We start from the raw sequence: 18,719 nt of genomic DNA, 5'->3' as shown, positions 1-18,719 counted from the left end.
CACTGGTAGGGATTACAATATTCCATGATAAAGGCTGTGGGTGCGAGGAAGCATGAAACATTGATTTACAAGATAAAAATTCTATTTTGTTAAAAAAATTATTTTTCTGTGGCAACACTTTATGTTGAAATGTCCACTTCAAAATTAAGTTTAATTAAAACATATAACAAAACCTAGAAATAGTCATTCAGACACTTTGATGATGAAATAGGAATAATTTTAGTTTCTCATAAACAAGCTGAAATTTATGTAGTTTGCTTTAAAAAGCAGATTAAAAAGCTCCTACTTTAACTTTCACTCTTATTTTAGCTTTCTTATTTTAATTTCTCTTTCTATCTTACAGCATCAGGATCCTGCATTTTTTGGGCAGAATTCGCTTTTGGTTAATTCATCAAGGCACTATTTAACTATTCGCTACACCTTATTACCTTTCCTCTACACTCTGTTTTATAAAGCCCATGTGTTTGGAGAAACAGTAGCAAGACCAGTTCTTCATGAGTGAGTACTATGTACAATAATTTAATAACACCTTTTAAAGTATGTTCAAACTTATACAGAAAAGATTAACGGAGATAAATCAAGATATCAATTAAATTTCTGCTGCTTGTTTTTACATTTGTATAAATGATTTGAAGAGCTATATAATGATGCCAGTAAATATATTTAATTGGACAATGTTTAGATAGAAATGAGAGAATTAAATAGAACTTACAAGGAAAAGATATATAAAATATGTGAGGATATTTTATCAGTAAAGAGATTAAGCATAGAATTATTAAAAATACAACAACTAAATATTCAAACAATAAACTAAATATAGATCAAGAGTAGAGTATAATACTTACAAAAAAGGGAAATTGTGCTTACTTTTGCATATATCTTTGACCAGATCAGGGCTTTTCTGTGATGACTTAAAGATCCTTTTAAATTCAGGTAAAAACTAGAGTTTACCACAAAAAAGCTTTAAGTGAAAAAAGTAGAATATGAAAGATTTCCTATACTTTATGAACCTATCTTATAGGAGAAAATAATTAAACAGAAGAGTTTTTGTATAAATAAAAAGTAACCTTGTCATCTATGATAGATTTTTTCTGAGTATGAGATGAACTAATTTTCTTTCTCTCTTTTCTTCCTTCCTTCTTCCCTTCCCTACCCACTTTCTACTTTCCTTCCCTCTGTTCCCAACCCTTCCTCCTATCCTCCCTCCCCTCCTTCTTTCCTTCATTTCTTCCTTTTCCTTTCCCCCTCTTCTACTCCCCCCTTCTTCCTTCTTCCCTTCCTCCCTTCCTTCTTGAGTGCCAGATGAACAATAAAGGATGTAAGAACTATGGATTCAAAATGTCATCTGAAACAAGCACAATTCAAGATAATAACAATTCCCAGGAAAAAACTGAAAGGATAAACTGAACCAGTAATTTGGATAAACTAATTTTTTCATTATTATACTTTAAACATTGTCATTGTTCTTAGGTTTTATGAGGATACAAACAGCTGGATTGAGGACACTGAGTTTTTGTGGGGCCCCGCATTACTGATTACTCCTGTTCTAAAACAGGTATGCTCTATAGGTTTAATAACCTTATTGTTTAAACTTTGTATAACTAAATCGACCCTACATTACAAAACATCTGAATAATAGATGTTACTCAGTGGACTGTTTCAAGCTGATAAATATGAAGTTGGAATTCTACGATGTGAAACAAATTTCAAAAAGTTATAGAAATATTAAGTAGATCTATGCTTACCAAATATGTAATATCTAACTGGGGACAAGAAAATTACATGAAGTTATTGCTCTGAAAAAAACTGTATTATCAAATCAAAATCAAATCATAATAACAAAGAGCTCTCATTTAAGTAGACATATACACTGACATTTTGCTCAATTGTAAATAAAGAGGAACTGGAAAACTCACTGATCAGATGAAAATGTTGGAGAAACACTGGAGTGAGTTGGTAATTATTACCTATTTTTAAAAGGTGTATGTGTCCATTGAGGTATACAGAAATAAACATATTCACATTCACAATGACCATGTGGTTTATAACAATATACATATATGCATACATTATTTTAATTGCTATCTAAATTACTTTTTTTATTTACCTCTTTGTTTTTGTAAGTTTTACAATATGATATCTAAAGCTAATAAAATAGCCCTTTGATTATTATCTATAGGAAATATTGGAGTGTAACAACATAAAGTTCTTTTCCCTTGACTATGAAAACCCAACTTAATATTTGATAAGATCCTCTCTGTTAAAAATTGAAATTAAAAAATACATATTATCTTTATTTTAGGGAGCAGATACTGTGAGTGCCTACATCCCTGATGCTATTTGGTATGATTATGAATCTGTAAGTAACCTTAACATACTAATGGACTCACAAGTATTATATTTTCAAACATTTCTACATAGAAACTTAATTCCATAGAAACTTAACTACATAGCATACATATTTTTAGAATTTCTGTTATTACTAAAAAAAATAATAATTTCAAACTTTAAAAATGTGTTAAAATTTGTGTAAGTATACCCTTTGTTGCACATGAGCTAGACTCTAATATGAAGTTATATTATTTAGCATAAAAATATATTATTTATTTTTAAATTTTGGAAATAAAAGGTTAGCAGTAATTTAGGAAGGAGTGGCAACTTATTTTAATGCTTTTCCCTATTTTACATATTTATCCTATTGCCAGAAGACTTGAGTGCTGAGCTAATCTTATGTATTTGTTTTTATATGGTATATTCAAATATTTGAAAAAGGCTTTTATTTCAACCTTGAAAAGGCAAAATAACAGCATTCAAATACACCATCCATGTTTTCAATTGAACAAGACCTTTTGAGCAATATTTATTTTATTTTATTTTATTTTATTTTGTTTTTTGTATTTTTTTTTAGTAGAGATGGAGTTTCACCATGTTGGCCAGGATGGTCTCGATCTCCTGACCTTGTGATCTGCCCACCTCAGCCTCCCAAAGTGCTGGAATTACAGGCATGAGCCACTGCGCCCGGCCGGCAATATTTATTTTAAATGATATTATTTTGCATATCACTTATATTGGCTAAGCATACCCTTTATTTTTGCAGAAATAATGATTTTAAGAAAATCCTTCCTAAAGGCATAGTTAACTTTAAACCGAAACAAGAAATATAAAAGCTCATTAAAGTACTGTTAATTATTGTAGAAAGAAAATGAGTCTCTTTTTGTTGATTTTTTTTATTTTTCAGAAAGTGAACTTATTTTTCCTCTGCTTTATTCAGCATACTGAAAAAAAAATTATCCTAAAGTTGGAAAACAATATATTCGTGTTCATTTGGATGACGTAAATTGCTCGTAATAAAAATTGCTTCCATGCATACCTTTTAATTCTTGTGAAATAGAGTTTAAAGTCTTCAATAATATTAAGAATGTTTTTAATCTTCCAATTATTAGGGTGCAAAAAGGCCATGGAGGAAACAACGTGTTGATATGTATCTTCCAGCAGACAAAATAGGATTACATCTTAGAGGAGGTTATATCATCCCCATTCAAGAACCAGATGTAACAACAACAGCAAGGTAAAATGAAAAATCATTAATTGAAATCTAAAATAAAATTCAAATTTTAATATTCCATATTTGCATTAAGAATTAGAGATAATATTTAGTTTCTTCACTGGACGATATTTGACATACAGAGGTAATACTGAACTATAACCATCGTAGTTATAAAAAGAATGAAATTATTTATATTATGATAAATATCTTGATTTTCAAAATTTCTAATTTACTTAGAAGTTAACTTCCTGTATCAAAAATTTACTCACATTAGCATAATTAAAGATAATATTTGATTCTTAATAACTATACAAAATGTGAATATTTGTTATATAATTGAGTAAAGTATTTGTTAATTTTTACATATTTGAATTTCCATACATAAATAAATCCCAATGTATTTCTTTCTGCTAAAATGTTTTAAGTTCATAAATGAACTGTATATTTCATGTTAGGTAAAGAGCAAGAGAGAAACTAAATTGCTCACTAAGTGTAAATCTCAGAAATGTTTTCTAAAAATAAAAGAAACTTGAAAATGCTGGTGCTCCATTTCACATATTCATTCTGAGTACAAAGAGCACAGAAAGTGCCGTATTGAATTCACATACCTTTCCCTATTCTGCCACAACCCAATAGGAAGTTACTCTTTATTCCTTACCCTACTGTATTTTCTTCATAACATTAAGAATATTTGAAATTATATTCTTTATTCTTTTCTTGTATGTAGTATGTTAGCGATATGCATTAGTAATTAGTAATTTAACTGTTTTGGCATTCTAGAATGGACTAGTATCATAATGTAACTGATTCACGAGTATGTTCTCAAAAAATTGTTATACACGAGAGCTGTAATGACCAACAGCAACAAACACTTTGGTAAATGCATACTGGAAGGAATACATCCTATACAGTCCAGGAGATGCCTGGTAAAATGTAACTAAAAAAAAAAAACATATTTCTTGACTACATCTCATTTCTCCTGTTATAATCATTTCATTTATAAGATTCTTACAGATTCCACTAAATATTTTTTTAATTTTAATCATATTTTTTATTTTCTTGCTCATAAGATGTAGACTTAATACATTGAGATTTAGGGTTATACAGGTTGAGCTAAGCCTTAATGGGACACATTTAATTTTTCTTGTTTGAATTAAAATATTACATTATTTCAATTTTGCAAGTATCTCAGCCTTCAAAAAATCCATTATTGCATTTATTACATTTATTCTTTTGACTCATTTTCTACATGTATAAATTATTTCAGTATTCACATAAGAACATTGATATCGGTAAATTAGCAATACATATAAATACAAATTTATTGATTTCAATGTCCTTACTGAATTCAGGGCCCATAAAACAGACAGGTGGAAGTGGACTTATTTATAGGATATTGTATTATTATGGATTTATTTTTAATCATATATGCACCTAATTTTTCTTAACAGCCGTAAGAATCCTCTAGGACTTATAGTCGCATTAGGTGAAAACAACACAGCTGAAGGAGACTTTTTCTGGGATGATGGAGAAACTAAAGGTAAGTCTGAAAGCGATATGCTTTGAATGTTCATTTTGATAATGGGAAGTTTTGGCTTTATTGATATAGGTTGTATCATTTTTAAAATACCACAATTTTTTATTTTTAATTCCTAATGTGTTTTATCTGTTGCAGGCTTTTAGGCTACTTTAAAACTTTTAACATTGTTATTTGGTTTATCTATATTTAACTAAAATATCCAGTTTTGTGCTTTTGTTTGTTGTAAGTCTTTGGCAAGACTTTTTAATCTAACTTTATCTTTTAGATTAAAATAGTCAATACATTCTCAGATATACAAATTGCATTATATTTTCAACTGTTTTAAAGTAAGGTAGTGATTATAACTAAAATTTTGTTACTGTAAACAGAAAATAAAACCAACATTTAAATATTTAGTTATTTAATGTCAAATTACTTGAGGTAAGAATGTCATCGTATCAATTGTTTACAATTTATTTTCGTTATTATCTTTAATTGAATTTCTTGAGCTCCAAACTTGGGAATTCAGTATACCAAACAAAATGTTTAAAAGTAATTTTATGCTATGGTATTTCTTATGCCATAGTAAGTTTGTCTATTTGTATTTAACTATTCACTTACAATTTTCCTCATACATTTTTAGAATCTTTTTAGAAAAATCTCGTTTCTTCTAATAGAGGGCTGTTAGGTATGTGTTTTATATATGAGTATAAAAAATTATAGTTTATCTTCTATTTTAATTAACTACTTCTCAGGTATATTAAGGAATATGCTTGTACAAATTTTAAAGAGTTACAGATAAATATAAGAAGGACAACAAGAAGAAAAAGACTATCCTAAATGCCTTTAAGTGTATATGAAACATGTGAATATTTATTTATTTATTTTTGAAAATGTGTATATTTAAAAATTACCACAGGATTCTATAATTCTCTCCTAAAACTTAAATCACCCTCAGTTAACATTCATTTAAATAAATTACATTTATTTATGGCATTATATCAATGTATTAGCAATCAAACTCATTCTAAGGAAAGATCTATTCTCTGGGTGATTTTCTCAAAGCAAGCTATGAATTACTTGTATCATTAACAGCTATTAATTATAAATATTCTGTCTTTTAATTATTATTATTCTTTACCGGTAGTCCTTTCCTTGATAAGTGTAGTCTTTCATACCATTTACCTGACTTTCAAATTTATATCTCCAAACCAGTCTTCTATGTACTTCTCTATTTGTTTGTCTAATAAAAATCTAAAACATAATCTGCCAAGATAGAACTTGGATCTTACCACCATATATCTGCTCCATCTATGGTGTTCCCTTTCTCAGTTAATGGTAACTTCATTGCTACAGATGCCAGCACCTTGGAATGGGCTATTCTCTCTCACAGCCTAAGGATTTCATTGGTTCTACTTTGATCTGCAGCCTCTCATCAGTTCCCCCACTGTCACCACCATCTTTCATGTTAATTAAGAGCAATAACTTCCTAACTGGCCTGTAGCTCTTTTTAACCCCTTTTTAAATTTTATTACAATCCAGCAGGTAGAGTAATCATTTTAAAAGGTGATTCCAGTAATTGCATCTCTTCTCAAAACCTTCTAATGATCCTCCATTTTACTCAGTTAGGAGACAGAGTTTTATTGAGACCTAGAGAGCTTATTATTTGTGCTTTAACATGTGCACACGTGCATGCGCGCACACACATACACGCACGCACACACACACACACAAACACATTATCCTGTATTGCTTTCTATTTCTCATTCAATTTTAGCACACCAACCTTCTTGCTCTTTCTTAAATACCCTGCGGTGTAAGCACACTAGGGTGAGCTCTCCTGTGAGATTAGATTCCAAACCTATTCTCTGGCTTATGTAGTAAGCCAAAACTTACTACATAGAAGTTTTGTAAAAGTGGATTTCAGCTGAACTTACATTATTTGTAGTCATCAATCAAACAATGTTGTTGAGATAACACCTCCATCGATAGCATGTGTGGTGCAATTATAAGATTACTCTTATTATTCAAATTATATAAACATTCCAACAACATACTGTCTACTGCTAAAGATGCATATGAATAGCTTACTTTCTTTTTTTTTTTCTTTTTTTTCTTTTTTTTTTTTTTGAGACGGAGTCTTGCTCTGTCGCCCAGGCTGGAGTGCAGTGGCGCAGTCTCGGCTCACTGCAAGCTCCACCTCCCGGGTTCACGCTATTCTCCTGCCTCAGCCTCCCGAGTAGCTGGGACTACAGGCACCTGCCACCACGCCCAGCTAATTTTTTCTATTTTTAGTAGAGATGGGGTTTCACCATGTTGGCCAGGATGGTCTCGATCTCCTGACCTCGTGATCCGCCCGCCTCGGCCTCCCAAAGTGCTGGGATTACAGGCGTGAGCCACCATGCCCAGCCGCTTACTTTCATATAAGTAGTTAAGTATATGAATAATATAATTCAATCAGTTATCTAATATGATACCTATGTAGCTATGTGCATTTAAAAAGTAAAAGAAAACCAGAATTCTGATTAATGGATTTGTAAGCAAACATGGAGACAGTAAAGTGATCTTCAGTTCAGGTTCTGAATATAATTTTGTTTCCTAGGACTAAAATTTTAAGCAAATTAATGTTATGGAAAGTATATTATATGAATCCTAGGATTCCCTTTATATTTTAACACTGTTTATGACAAACCATTTCAGTGCTTATCTTCAGTTTTTCTTTTAAAGAGATATGTTGAATAAAACTTGCATTACCTATATGGTACAGAATCATTGTATTCACCTATTTTCCTCATTAAAGTTTATTTAAATTACAGATTAAAGTTTATTTCAATCTTCAACATGTCTCCAGAGTTTTTTCCTTGAATACAAAAATAATAGAAAAAAATAAACAAAAAGATGCAAAATATGTTATAGTATGCCATGTCTTCCGAAGAAAAATTTACTGTTATGAGGTTTACAAGGGAGAGAATATCATTCAAAATAATACATTTTCAATTATATATTATTTACTGTACGTTTTGCTTTCTCTCAATTTCCAGAAAAATCTTGGTAGTCTTTGAAAAAGTAAACAAGGCAAATATGTATTCATTACCTCTACTTGCTGTGAAAATAAAATACCATTATTATATTATTTAGAGACAATTAAAAAATTTAAAAAGAAAATCTGTTTGGGATGCTTCATTAATAAACAGAATCTAATTTGTTCAAATTTCTTAAGTGTTATATAAGTGTAAAACCAGAGCAGAGAATTTAAAATTGCATTTTGTACTGATCACGGTATTTTTTATTTCAGATACCATACAAAATGACAACTACATATTATATACGTTTTCAGTTTCTAATGTAAGCACTCTCTTTGTACATATAGTTAAATGTATAATTTGTTCATGCCTAGGTTATTCTTTTATGATGAATTTTTTGGAAAAGGTGTTTACATTGCCTATAGATTTTAAGGGAATGTAATGAAATAAATTGTTCAATTAAATTGTTATATTTAAATTGCTAAATTCTAAACAAATTGTTACCTTAAAATTTTATAAAGTTTGAGGCCATGTAATTGATGCAAAGAAACCTTTTGACTTCTTGACATGTTATGTTTGTTTTTAGGCAACATGGCCTAGGAAAACAATTTCAACATATTTGAAAATGTTTTAATGAATTAGTCACAGTAATAATTGGTGTGGATTTTGGTTTATTAAATTTTGATTAGTTGATAGGAATGATTTTTTCATAGATATTGGGTTTTTTCATACGTTCTTTTTTAGCAAAGCTAAATTATTCTTCATCAATGTTAGGGTTAGAATCAGAATGAGTATATATGTGTTGCTTATGAATAATTAAGGTTATCTCTGAAAATAAAATTTTCTGGCATATACATAAAAATGAAAATAGTTATTAATGAGTATATTTCTATGTGATACTTGGATGAGGATAGCTGGTGGGGATAGAGATATAGATGATGACCTTTTTTTGCTATTTCATATCAGTATTGTTATTTCAGGTTTGTATCTGATGACCTAATACATAATATCTTACACTATTTTTTCCCAGAATAAATTAGATATTGTGTGCACACATTCATCATATCAGGAAGGAACTACCTTAGCATTTCAGACTGTAAAAATCCTTGGGTTGACAGACACTGTTACAGAAGTTAGAGTGGCGGAAAATAATCAACCAATGAGCGCTCACTCCAATTTCACTTACGATGCTTCTAACCAGGTAATTACAATCTTTCGAAATATTTTAGCTATCATATAATCTCACATTTAACATTATATAACCATTCAGGCACTTATCCTATTTCTCCTCACAATGTGTCTTCCTTTCTTCCCTTCCTTGCTTCCTTCCTCCCTTCATTTTTTTCTTCACTTTTTCTGAACAATATTCTGATTTATGTCAATCCAATTTGTATTTAGATATCAACATGAAGGGAATTCCTTGCTGTTTCTCTCTATACATTTCATTTTCTCATGCATTCTAATTATATGGGCCTTTCTAATATTTTCCGTAAAAATTCTTCAAATCTGAACTCTAACCTACCTATTGCACACAAAAGAAAATCCCAAATGTTTTAGCTGCTTTAGACTCTTCAACATATTGATTTAGTTCATTTCTTTAGTCTTTCTCCTGTTTCTTTTTTAGTGAGGTCTCACTGTCCTCAAAATATATCTTGTACTTTTCTAACTTTAATTTTGTGTTTACACTTGCCTTCTCCTGTAGAAAGCCTTCCTTATGTTGTGATTTTTGTCTCTTTTTACAGTTGTAGTATAAAGGGGAAAAGAATAACAAAATTGGATGCACTGTTATTGGATGCACAGATTCCAGCTCTGCGATCTCTGCTTCTAAACACACTAAATAAATCTCTCATTATTTTAGCTTTCTCATTTGCAAAATGTAATATTTCAATCATAATGTTGCTTTGGGTAGTAGATTGATGTATTAAAATGAGACTGTAATATTTAAAAACAAGAAAGGAATTATTTTTGTCATTTACCTTTTCTCCATTTATATAATACTAAATTATTAGTAATATTACCATAAATAATTTCTAAATTATTTAAGATATAGAACATTGTCTTATAATATTTTTGTCCAACTCATAGATCTCTGGCCCAGGGCTTTTCAACTATTAATTTTCAGAAAATGTGTACTGGTCAATTATTTTTTATTTAATAGGCATATTATGATTTATATTTCCTAGCACTATAAGAATAAATTGATATAAATTAAGTAATACAAGCTTATTTTAACTTTATGACTCTAATAGAGATGAAAAGAGAGAATAACAAAAAATAATTGTATTGTTATGTATGCAATATAAAGGTCTATCTGTGGCTATTTGTATGTCCACTTTATGCTTATAAATATATATATTATATATATAATCTTCATAATTCTGCTGTGTATGCCTTCATAATTCTGCTGTGCATAGATTGATCTTTATATGAATTTTCATTCCTTAAAGTTTTGCAACTATGTTTGGTGGGTATCAAAAGGTAAGCTATGCAGATGAAAATCTAGGTGTGGGATAAATCTTGCTCACATTATTCCCAAGGTATATAAGCAATAATCACACATAATTTTGACATCCCAATTATAGACACAATTCTATGTGTGTGACATGTGTACACATATGTATGTATATACATAAATACACACATATATTGCATATATATTTTCGGTTTTTCAAGTATTTTATCAAAACTATTAATGATTTAATTTGAAGAATTGCCATCGTTGCCACTTTTTGTGAAATGTAAAATATTTTTTTAAATCATCCAATGATCAGATACAGTGTTTAATGTTTTTGTTTGTTTGTGTTTTTTTTTTTTTGTCTTCAAAGGTTCTCCTAATTGCAGATCTCAGCCTTAATCTTGGAAGAAACTTTAGTGTTGAATGGAATCAAATTTTCTCGGAAAATGAAACATTTAATTGTTATCCAGATGCAGAATTGGCGACTGAAGAAAAATGCAGAGAACGTGGCTGTGAATGGCGAACGGTAATAATAATTTTAATTATTACTCATGATATGGTTTTCACATAAGCATTTTGATGCAAATTTACATATTATAATTTTAAATCTGCAGCATACAAACTAAATTCAAGTAGATAATCATTTGGAATTTGAAGTTAGCATCTCTGACAGGCAATTCACTTTTATCTTAATTAGTTATCCAAAGACATATCTTAGTAAATGCCAGGCTGAATTGATGTGTAAATTGCTTTCCAGGCACTTTGGATAGTGCAACTTTACTTAATAAAATAATACTCTGTCTGAGAGTTACACTCTACTTGGTGTTGACTGTAGCTGATTTGCTCCTTTGGGTGAGATATGCCAGTAGTGGACACTATTTTGAAAGCATTGTCTCAAGTTATTAAGACATATGATGTTGAGTAATGGGCTACTTCTCTTCCACTAAGGATGATAATCTCTGGCCAGTTATTTTGGCTTTCATTTTAACAAAATGATGATGGCTGAGGATGGCAGGTGTTTTTACCAATGTCACAGGAAAGATATTGTAAATCATTCCCTCTTGCTATGCCTGTTTTTCAAATTCTGGGCTTTTCGTTACATCATTGAGTTTTGTGAACAAATATGTTTATTTAATATAACCAAATAATTAAATGCATTTGTTATATCATTGAGGCAAGTCAAGACATATTTGTCAGCAATTTCCCAGAGACATTTACATTTGTATAAAGAGATGCATAGAATCTCTGCCTCCAGAGAAATTATCTCAATTTCTCTCCATTAATTGTTAAAGCAACATAATCTGTATCACTAGTGAAGAATAGGGAAGAATATAAGAACAGAAAAAGTGAGGAGAAGATTCTAAAATCAATAAAAGTCAAATAGTGAGGTTCACTTCTCTAAACCTTCTCTTTAAGTTGCCTCTTTTCAGCCAAATCCACATCCATTCCCCTTTGCATTCAAAGTATGCTAACTTTATCAAAACAAATATAAAGGACAGGTGGGAACAATTCATTTTACTAAAGAATAAATATCTTCTAAACATGAAAACGTGAAATTTTATCTTTCCTATTAAATAATTTTAGTGTTTTATATATGATTATATATATAACATTATATATAATGCTAATGTTACATATATACGTATATATATATGTATATGTATACACCACAGTTTTTTTATCCACTCATTGGTGAACATTTGGTTTGGTTCCACATTTTTGCAATTGCAATTGTGCTGCTATAAACATGCACGTGCAAGTATCTTTTTTGTATAATTACTTATTTTCCTCTGAGTAGATACCCAGTAGTGGGATTGCTGGATCAAATAGTAGTTCTGCTTTTAATTCTTTAAGGAATCTCCACACTGTTTTCCATAGTGGTTGTACTAGTTTACATTCCCATCATCAGTGTAGAAGTGTCCCCTTTTCACTGAATCCACGCCAACATCTATTTTTTTTTAATTTTTTGGTTATGGCCATTCTTGCAGGAGTAAGGTGGTATCACACTGTTGTTTTAATTTACATTTGCCTGGTCATTAGTGACGCTGATCATTTTTTCATATGTTTGTTGGCCATTTGTTCATCTTTTCTTTTGAGATTTGTCTATTCATGCCTTTAGTCCACTTTTTGAAGGGATTGTTTGTTTTTTCCTGCTAAATTATTTGAGTTTGTTGTAGATTCTGGATATTTGTTCTTTGTCAGATGTATAGATGGTGAAGATTTTCTCCCACTCTGTGGGTTGTCTGTTTACTCTGCTGACTCTTCCTTTTGTACTGCAAAAGCTCTTAATTTAATTAAGTCCCAGATGTTTGTCTTTGTTTTTATTGGATTTGCGTTTGTTTTTTGGTCATCAAATCCTTGCCTGAGCCAATTTCTAGAATGCTATCTTCTAGAATTTTTGTATTTTCTGGTCTTAGATTTAAGTCCTTAATCCACCTTGAGTTGAATTTTGTATAAGGTGAGAGATGAGAATCTAGTTTTATACTCCTACATGTGGCTTGCCAATAATCGTAGCACCATTTGTTGAATAGGATGTCCTTTCCCCACTTCATGTTTTTGTCTGCTTTATCGAAGATCAGGTGGCTTTAAGTATCAAGGTTTAATTCTGGGTTCTCTATTCTGTTCCATTGGTCTATGTGATTATTTTTATACAGTACCATGCTATTTTGGTGACTATGGCTTTATAGTATAGTTTGAAATTAAATAATATGATGTCTCCAGATTTGTTCTTTTTGCTTATTCTCACTTTTGCTATGCTTGGTCTTTTTTGGTTTCATATGAACTTTAGGATTTTTTTTCCAGTTCGGTGAAGAATAATGATGGTGTTTTGATGAGAATTGCATTGAATCTGTATATTGTTTTGGCAGTATGGTTATTTTCACAATATTCTTTCTATCCCTCCATGAGCATGGGATGTGTTTCCATCTGTGTTATCTATGATTTCTTTCAGTAGTGTTTGCAGTTTTCCTTGTAGAGGTCTTTCACATCTTTGGTTAGGTATACTCCTAAGTATTTTAGTTTATTTTATTTTCTGCAGTTATTGTAAAAGAGGTTGAGTTTTTGATTTGATTCTCAGCTTGCTTGTTTTTGGCTTAAAAAAGAGCTACTGATTTCTGTACATTAATTTTGTATCGACAAACTTGCTGAACTATTTTATCAGTTCTAGGAGCTTTTTGGAGGAGTCTTTAGGGTTTTCTAGGTAAACAATAATATCATCAGCAAAGAGCGACAGTTTGACTTCCCCTTTACTGATTTGGATGCCATTTCTTTCTTTCTCTTGTCTGATTGCTCTGGCTAGGACTTCCAGTACTATGTTGAAAATAAGTGAGAATGGCCATCTTTGTCTTGTTCCAGTTCTCAGAGAGAATGCTTTCAACTTTTCCCCATTCAGTATTATGTTGGCTGTGGGTTTGTCATAGATGGTTTTTATTACATTGAAGTATGTCCCTTGTTTGCCGATTTTGCTGAATGCTGGATGTTTAAAATGTTTTTCTGTGTCTATTGAGATGATCCCGTGATTTTTGTTTTTAATTCTGTTTATGTGGTGTATCACATTTATTGACTTGCATATGTGAAACCATCCTTGTATGCCTAGTATGAAACCCACTTGGTCATGTTGGGCTATCTTTTTGATATGTTGTTGAATTTGGTTAGCCAGGATTTTGTTAAGGATTCTTGCATCTGTGTTCCTCAGGGATATTGGTCTGTAGTTTTCTTTTTTGGTTGTCCTTTCCTGGTTTTGGTATTAGGGTGATACTGGCTTCATAGAACAATTTAGGGGGGATTCCCTCTTTCTCTTTCTTGTGGAATAATGTCAATAGATTGGTACCAATTATTCTTTGAATGTCTGGTAAAATTCTGCTATGAATCCATGTGGTCCTGGACATTTTTTTTGTTGGTAATTTTTATTACCATTTTAATCTCACTTCTTGTTATTGATCTGCTCAGGTTATCTAATTCTTCCCGATTTAAGGTTGTGTCATTCCAGGAATTTATCCATCTCTTCTAGGTCATCTAATTTATGTGTGTAAAGGTGTTCATAGTAGCCTTGAATGATCTTTTGTATTTCTGTGGTGTCAGTTGTAGTATCTTGCATTTCATTTCTAATTGAGCTTTTTTGGAATTTCTCCTTTTCTTGATCAATCTTGCTAATGATCTATCAATTTTATTTATATTTTTAAAGAACTAGATTTTTGTTTCAGTTGTCTTTGTATTTTTTTGTTTCAATTTCATTTAGTTATGCTCCGATCTTCGTTATTTCCTTTCTTCTTCTGAGTTTTGGTTTGGTTTGTTCTTGTTTCTCTAGTTCCTTGAAGTGTGACCTTATATTGTCTATGTGTGCTCTTTCAGACTTTTTGGTGTAGGCATTCAGGGCTATGAACTTTCTTCTTAGTACTGTGTATGTTGTATCCCCAAGGTTTTGATAGGCTGTGTCACTATTGTCATTCAGTTAGAAGACTTTTTAAATTTTCATCTTGATTTTATTTTTGACCCAATGGTCATTCAGGAGCATATTATTTAATTTGCATGTATTTGCATGGTTTTGAAGGTTCCTTTCAGAGTTGATTTCCAGTTTTATTTTACTGTGGTCTCAGAGAGTGCTTGATATAATTTCAAATTTCTTAAATTTATTGTGCCCTATCATACAGTCTATCTTGGAGAAAGTTCCATGTTCTGATGAATAGAATGTATCTTCTGTGGTTGTTGGGTAGAATGTTCTGTAAATATCTGTTAAGTCCATTTTTTCTGGGGTATGGTTTAAATCCATTTTTACTTTGTTGACTTTCCAGCTTGATGATCTGTCTAGTACTATCAGTGGAGTATTGAAGTCCTCCACTATTACTGTGTTGCTGACTCTCTCAATTCTTAGGTCTATTAGTAATTGTTTTATAAATTTGGGACCTCCAGTGTTAGGTGCATATATATTTAGGATTGTGATATTTTCCTGTTGGACAAGGCCTTTTATCATTGTATAATGTCCATCTTTGCCTATTTTAACTGCTGTTGCTTTAAAGTTTGTTTTGTCTGATATAAAAATAGCTACTCCTGCTGGCTTTCAGTGTTCATTTGCATGGAATGTTTTTTTCTACCCCTTTATCTTGAGTTTATGTGAGTCCTTATGTGTTAGGTGAGTCTCTTGGAGGCAGCAGATAGTTGATTGGTGAACAGTTATCCATTCTGTAATTCTGTGTCCTTAAAGTGGAGCATTTTAGGCCATTTACTTTCAATGTCAGTATTGAGATGTAAGGTACCATTACATTTATTGTGCTATTTGTTTCCTGTATACCTTGTTATTTTTATTATGTTTTATAGGTCCTGTGAGATTTATGCTTTAAAGAGGTTCTGTTTTGATGTATTTCTAGGATTTGTTTCAAGATTTATAGCTCCTTTTAGCAGTTTCTGTAGGACTGATTCTGGTAGTGGACAATTCTCTCAGCATTTGTTTGTCTGAAAAAGGTTATATCTTTCCTTCATTTATGAACCTTAGTTTCTCTGGATACAAAAGTCTTGGCTCATAATTGCTTTGTTTAAGGAGGCTGAAGATAGAGCCCCAATCCCTTCTAGCTTGTAGGGTTTCTGCTGAGAAAGCTGCTGTTTTCTTTTATAGGTTACCTGGTGCTTTTGCCTCACAGCTCTTAAGACTTTTTCCTTCGTCTTAACTTTAGATAACCTGACAACAATGTGTCTAGGCAATGATCATTTTGCGATGAATATCCCAGGTGTTCTTTGAGCTCTCTTGTATTTGGATGTCTAGGTCTCTAGCAAGGCCAGGCAAGTTTTCCTTGATTATCCCCTCAAATACGTTTTCCAAATTTTTAGATTTCCCTTCTTCCTCAGGAACACTAGCTATTCTTAGGTTTGGTCATTTAACATAATCCCAGACTTCTTGCAGGCTGTGTTCATATTGTCTTCTTCTTTTTTCTTTGTCTTTATTGGATTCAGTTAATTTAAAAACCTCATCTTCAAGTTCTGAAGTTCTTTCCTCTGCCTGTATGATTCTATTGCTGAGACTTTCATTTCTGTGTTTAAGGCCATGTGGTAGGATGATATCATCAATGAAGTAAGCTTGAATAGATGAGAAGTGTTCAAAGACTAAACCCTGGGCGATTACAAACTTTAGCCAAGGAGGAAATGACAAAGGAGGCTTAGAAAGAACAGCTCAAGTATTGGGTTGGAAATAACATGCTGGGTCCTGGAAGCCAATTGAGCAAAGCATTTAAAATGGAAGAAATGATCAACTATGCAAATTGTTTGTCAGTAAGATAAGGACTGGAAACTGACATGTGGATTTGGCAACATGGATGTCTTTGGTAAATTTGACATGCAAACATTAGATTTAGTACTGGGGATGAAAGCCTGGTTAGACTGAGTTCAAGAGAAAATCAAGGGACAGATTAGAGATAGTGAGTATGATGAACACTTCTACGTTTTGTTGTAAAGAAAGCAGAAAAAATAGAACAGTAGTCAGAGAAGTTACTGAGGTAACATTTACTTTAAAAAAAATGAGAGAAATAAAATCAGTTTATGCTGTTAAAAATAACATAATGAATGAAATATTATTGATGCAAGACAGAGGGTGGAGAATTGAGGGAGAAATATTTTTATAGGTAAGGAGGCCTGGGATAGGGTACACAGATGAAATTTTTCACTTTAGATAGAAGCCAGACTGTACACCCTCAAGAAGATGAGTCAAACAGAGTATCTCAATTTAGTCCGCTTAGGCCCCTTTCTTTTAAAGAGCTTTTATGAGGACTTACACAACTTCTTTAAAAGGAAATTGGAAATGTAAATAAATATAATATTTCTCTACAAAATATAATAATTTAATAAACAAGGAAGATAGGGAGAATGGATTGTGGTAAGGCAACCAGCCATCAATGCCACAGTTTATAATTCTTTTTCTTAGCTTTTATCTCTCACTTCTATGTTAAACCAATCAACTCTGATTCTTGGCCAGGGTTCTTATTTCAAATCCAGGTTAGGATGTAATTGACCAGTATAAGAACAAGTTAAAAAGAGAAGGATTGAGAGTTTCATTATAAGTAAAAGGACTCTAGAACTTGCCCTTCAGAGGCATGTTATAATGCCATTTTGTACACAATAATCAACAATCAATATGAAGAGTAAGAACAAACATGGAATCAAAATTTATTAGTAATATACTTGCTTTTGCAGACAACACAATTTAATGCTATTTTTTGAGTTAAAAAATGTATGACATTTGATCCTTCTGCTCCACTGTTCTTTCTCTAGAGTGTAAATGTAAATATTTTGTATAAAATTTTAGTACATGGGATCCTAAATCGCATAAAATATATTTTGTGTTATAACTGTTATTTCATTTTTGTATTAATGAAACTTGTAAACCATACAATGTGTGACTAAACATCAGTATAATTTTAAAGAGTCAAATATTACGAGGCTTGTAATTTCTGGCAATGAACGTGAATTGTGTTTTCAGGGTTCTTCTCTATCCAAAGCACCTGAGTGTTACTTTCCCAGACAAGATAACTCTTATTCAGTCAACTCAGCTCGCTATTCATCAATGGGTATAACAGCTGACCTCCAACTAAATACTGCAAATGCCAGAATAAAGTTACCTTCTGTCCCCATCTCAACTCTTCGCGTGGAGGTGAAATACCACAAAAATGATATGTTGCAGTTTAAGGTATGCTTGATATAAACTACCCAAAAGCTTAACTCATCTCTTGAGACGAGATTTTGAATAATCCTGTGATTGATATTTAATATAATATTAAAGGTTATTAACATATTTGATAATATTTTGATTCCATAAAAATATTTTTTCCTACACAACTCATAGCTAGGTGCCCAATAAATGAAACTGCTCATTCTTGCTAACTTTGTGATAAATACAAAGACGATTTTAAAAATAAATTTAAATTCTTGCAAAACACATAAGTCATTTATTATCAAACAATGCTAATAGTGTCATTAAAATAAACAAAATCGGATCCCTACTGTTTCTATTATTAGTTGTGGTCTTAATTTTCGGGCCAATGCAATAAGACATACCAAAGCAATAATTTCATTCAACTTTTAGAGATAGCATTTTTTTTAACTTAAGAATCCAAAGGAATCCATTAAGAATAGTATTAGAAATTTAAAATATCAACAAAATAACTAGATGTAAAATTATATTTCCAAGGATAT

General features: G+C 31.2%; 1 protein-coding gene across 1 annotated transcript in view; it reads left to right on the top strand.

Annotated features, from left to right (window-relative positions):
* The window catches only part of SI (sucrase-isomaltase), a 95,037-nt gene that overhangs the window by 32,957 nt on the left and 43,361 nt on the right, over positions 1-18,719 (top strand). Inside the window, exons 17-25 of the mRNA XM_032172262.2 lie at positions 344-498; positions 1,471-1,555; positions 2,303-2,359; positions 3,444-3,568; positions 4,999-5,087; positions 8,362-8,411; positions 9,120-9,290; positions 10,915-11,070; positions 18,007-18,213. Of these exons, the coding sequence (XP_032028153.1) occupies positions 344-498; positions 1,471-1,555; positions 2,303-2,359; positions 3,444-3,568; positions 4,999-5,087; positions 8,362-8,411; positions 9,120-9,290; positions 10,915-11,070; positions 18,007-18,213 (1,095 nt within the window). The remainder of the gene's footprint in view (positions 1-343; positions 499-1,470; positions 1,556-2,302; positions 2,360-3,443; positions 3,569-4,998; positions 5,088-8,361; positions 8,412-9,119; positions 9,291-10,914; positions 11,071-18,006; positions 18,214-18,719) is intronic.

This window comes from Hylobates moloch, unplaced genomic scaffold, assembly GCF_009828535.3.
Source record: "Hylobates moloch isolate HMO894 unplaced genomic scaffold, HMol_V3 SCAFFOLD_13, whole genome shotgun sequence".
Classification (NCBI taxonomy): Eukaryota; Metazoa; Chordata; class Mammalia; order Primates; family Hylobatidae; genus Hylobates; species Hylobates moloch.
The sequence above is the reverse complement of the archived record's forward strand: the minus strand, read 5'-3'. Positions and strand labels throughout refer to the sequence as shown.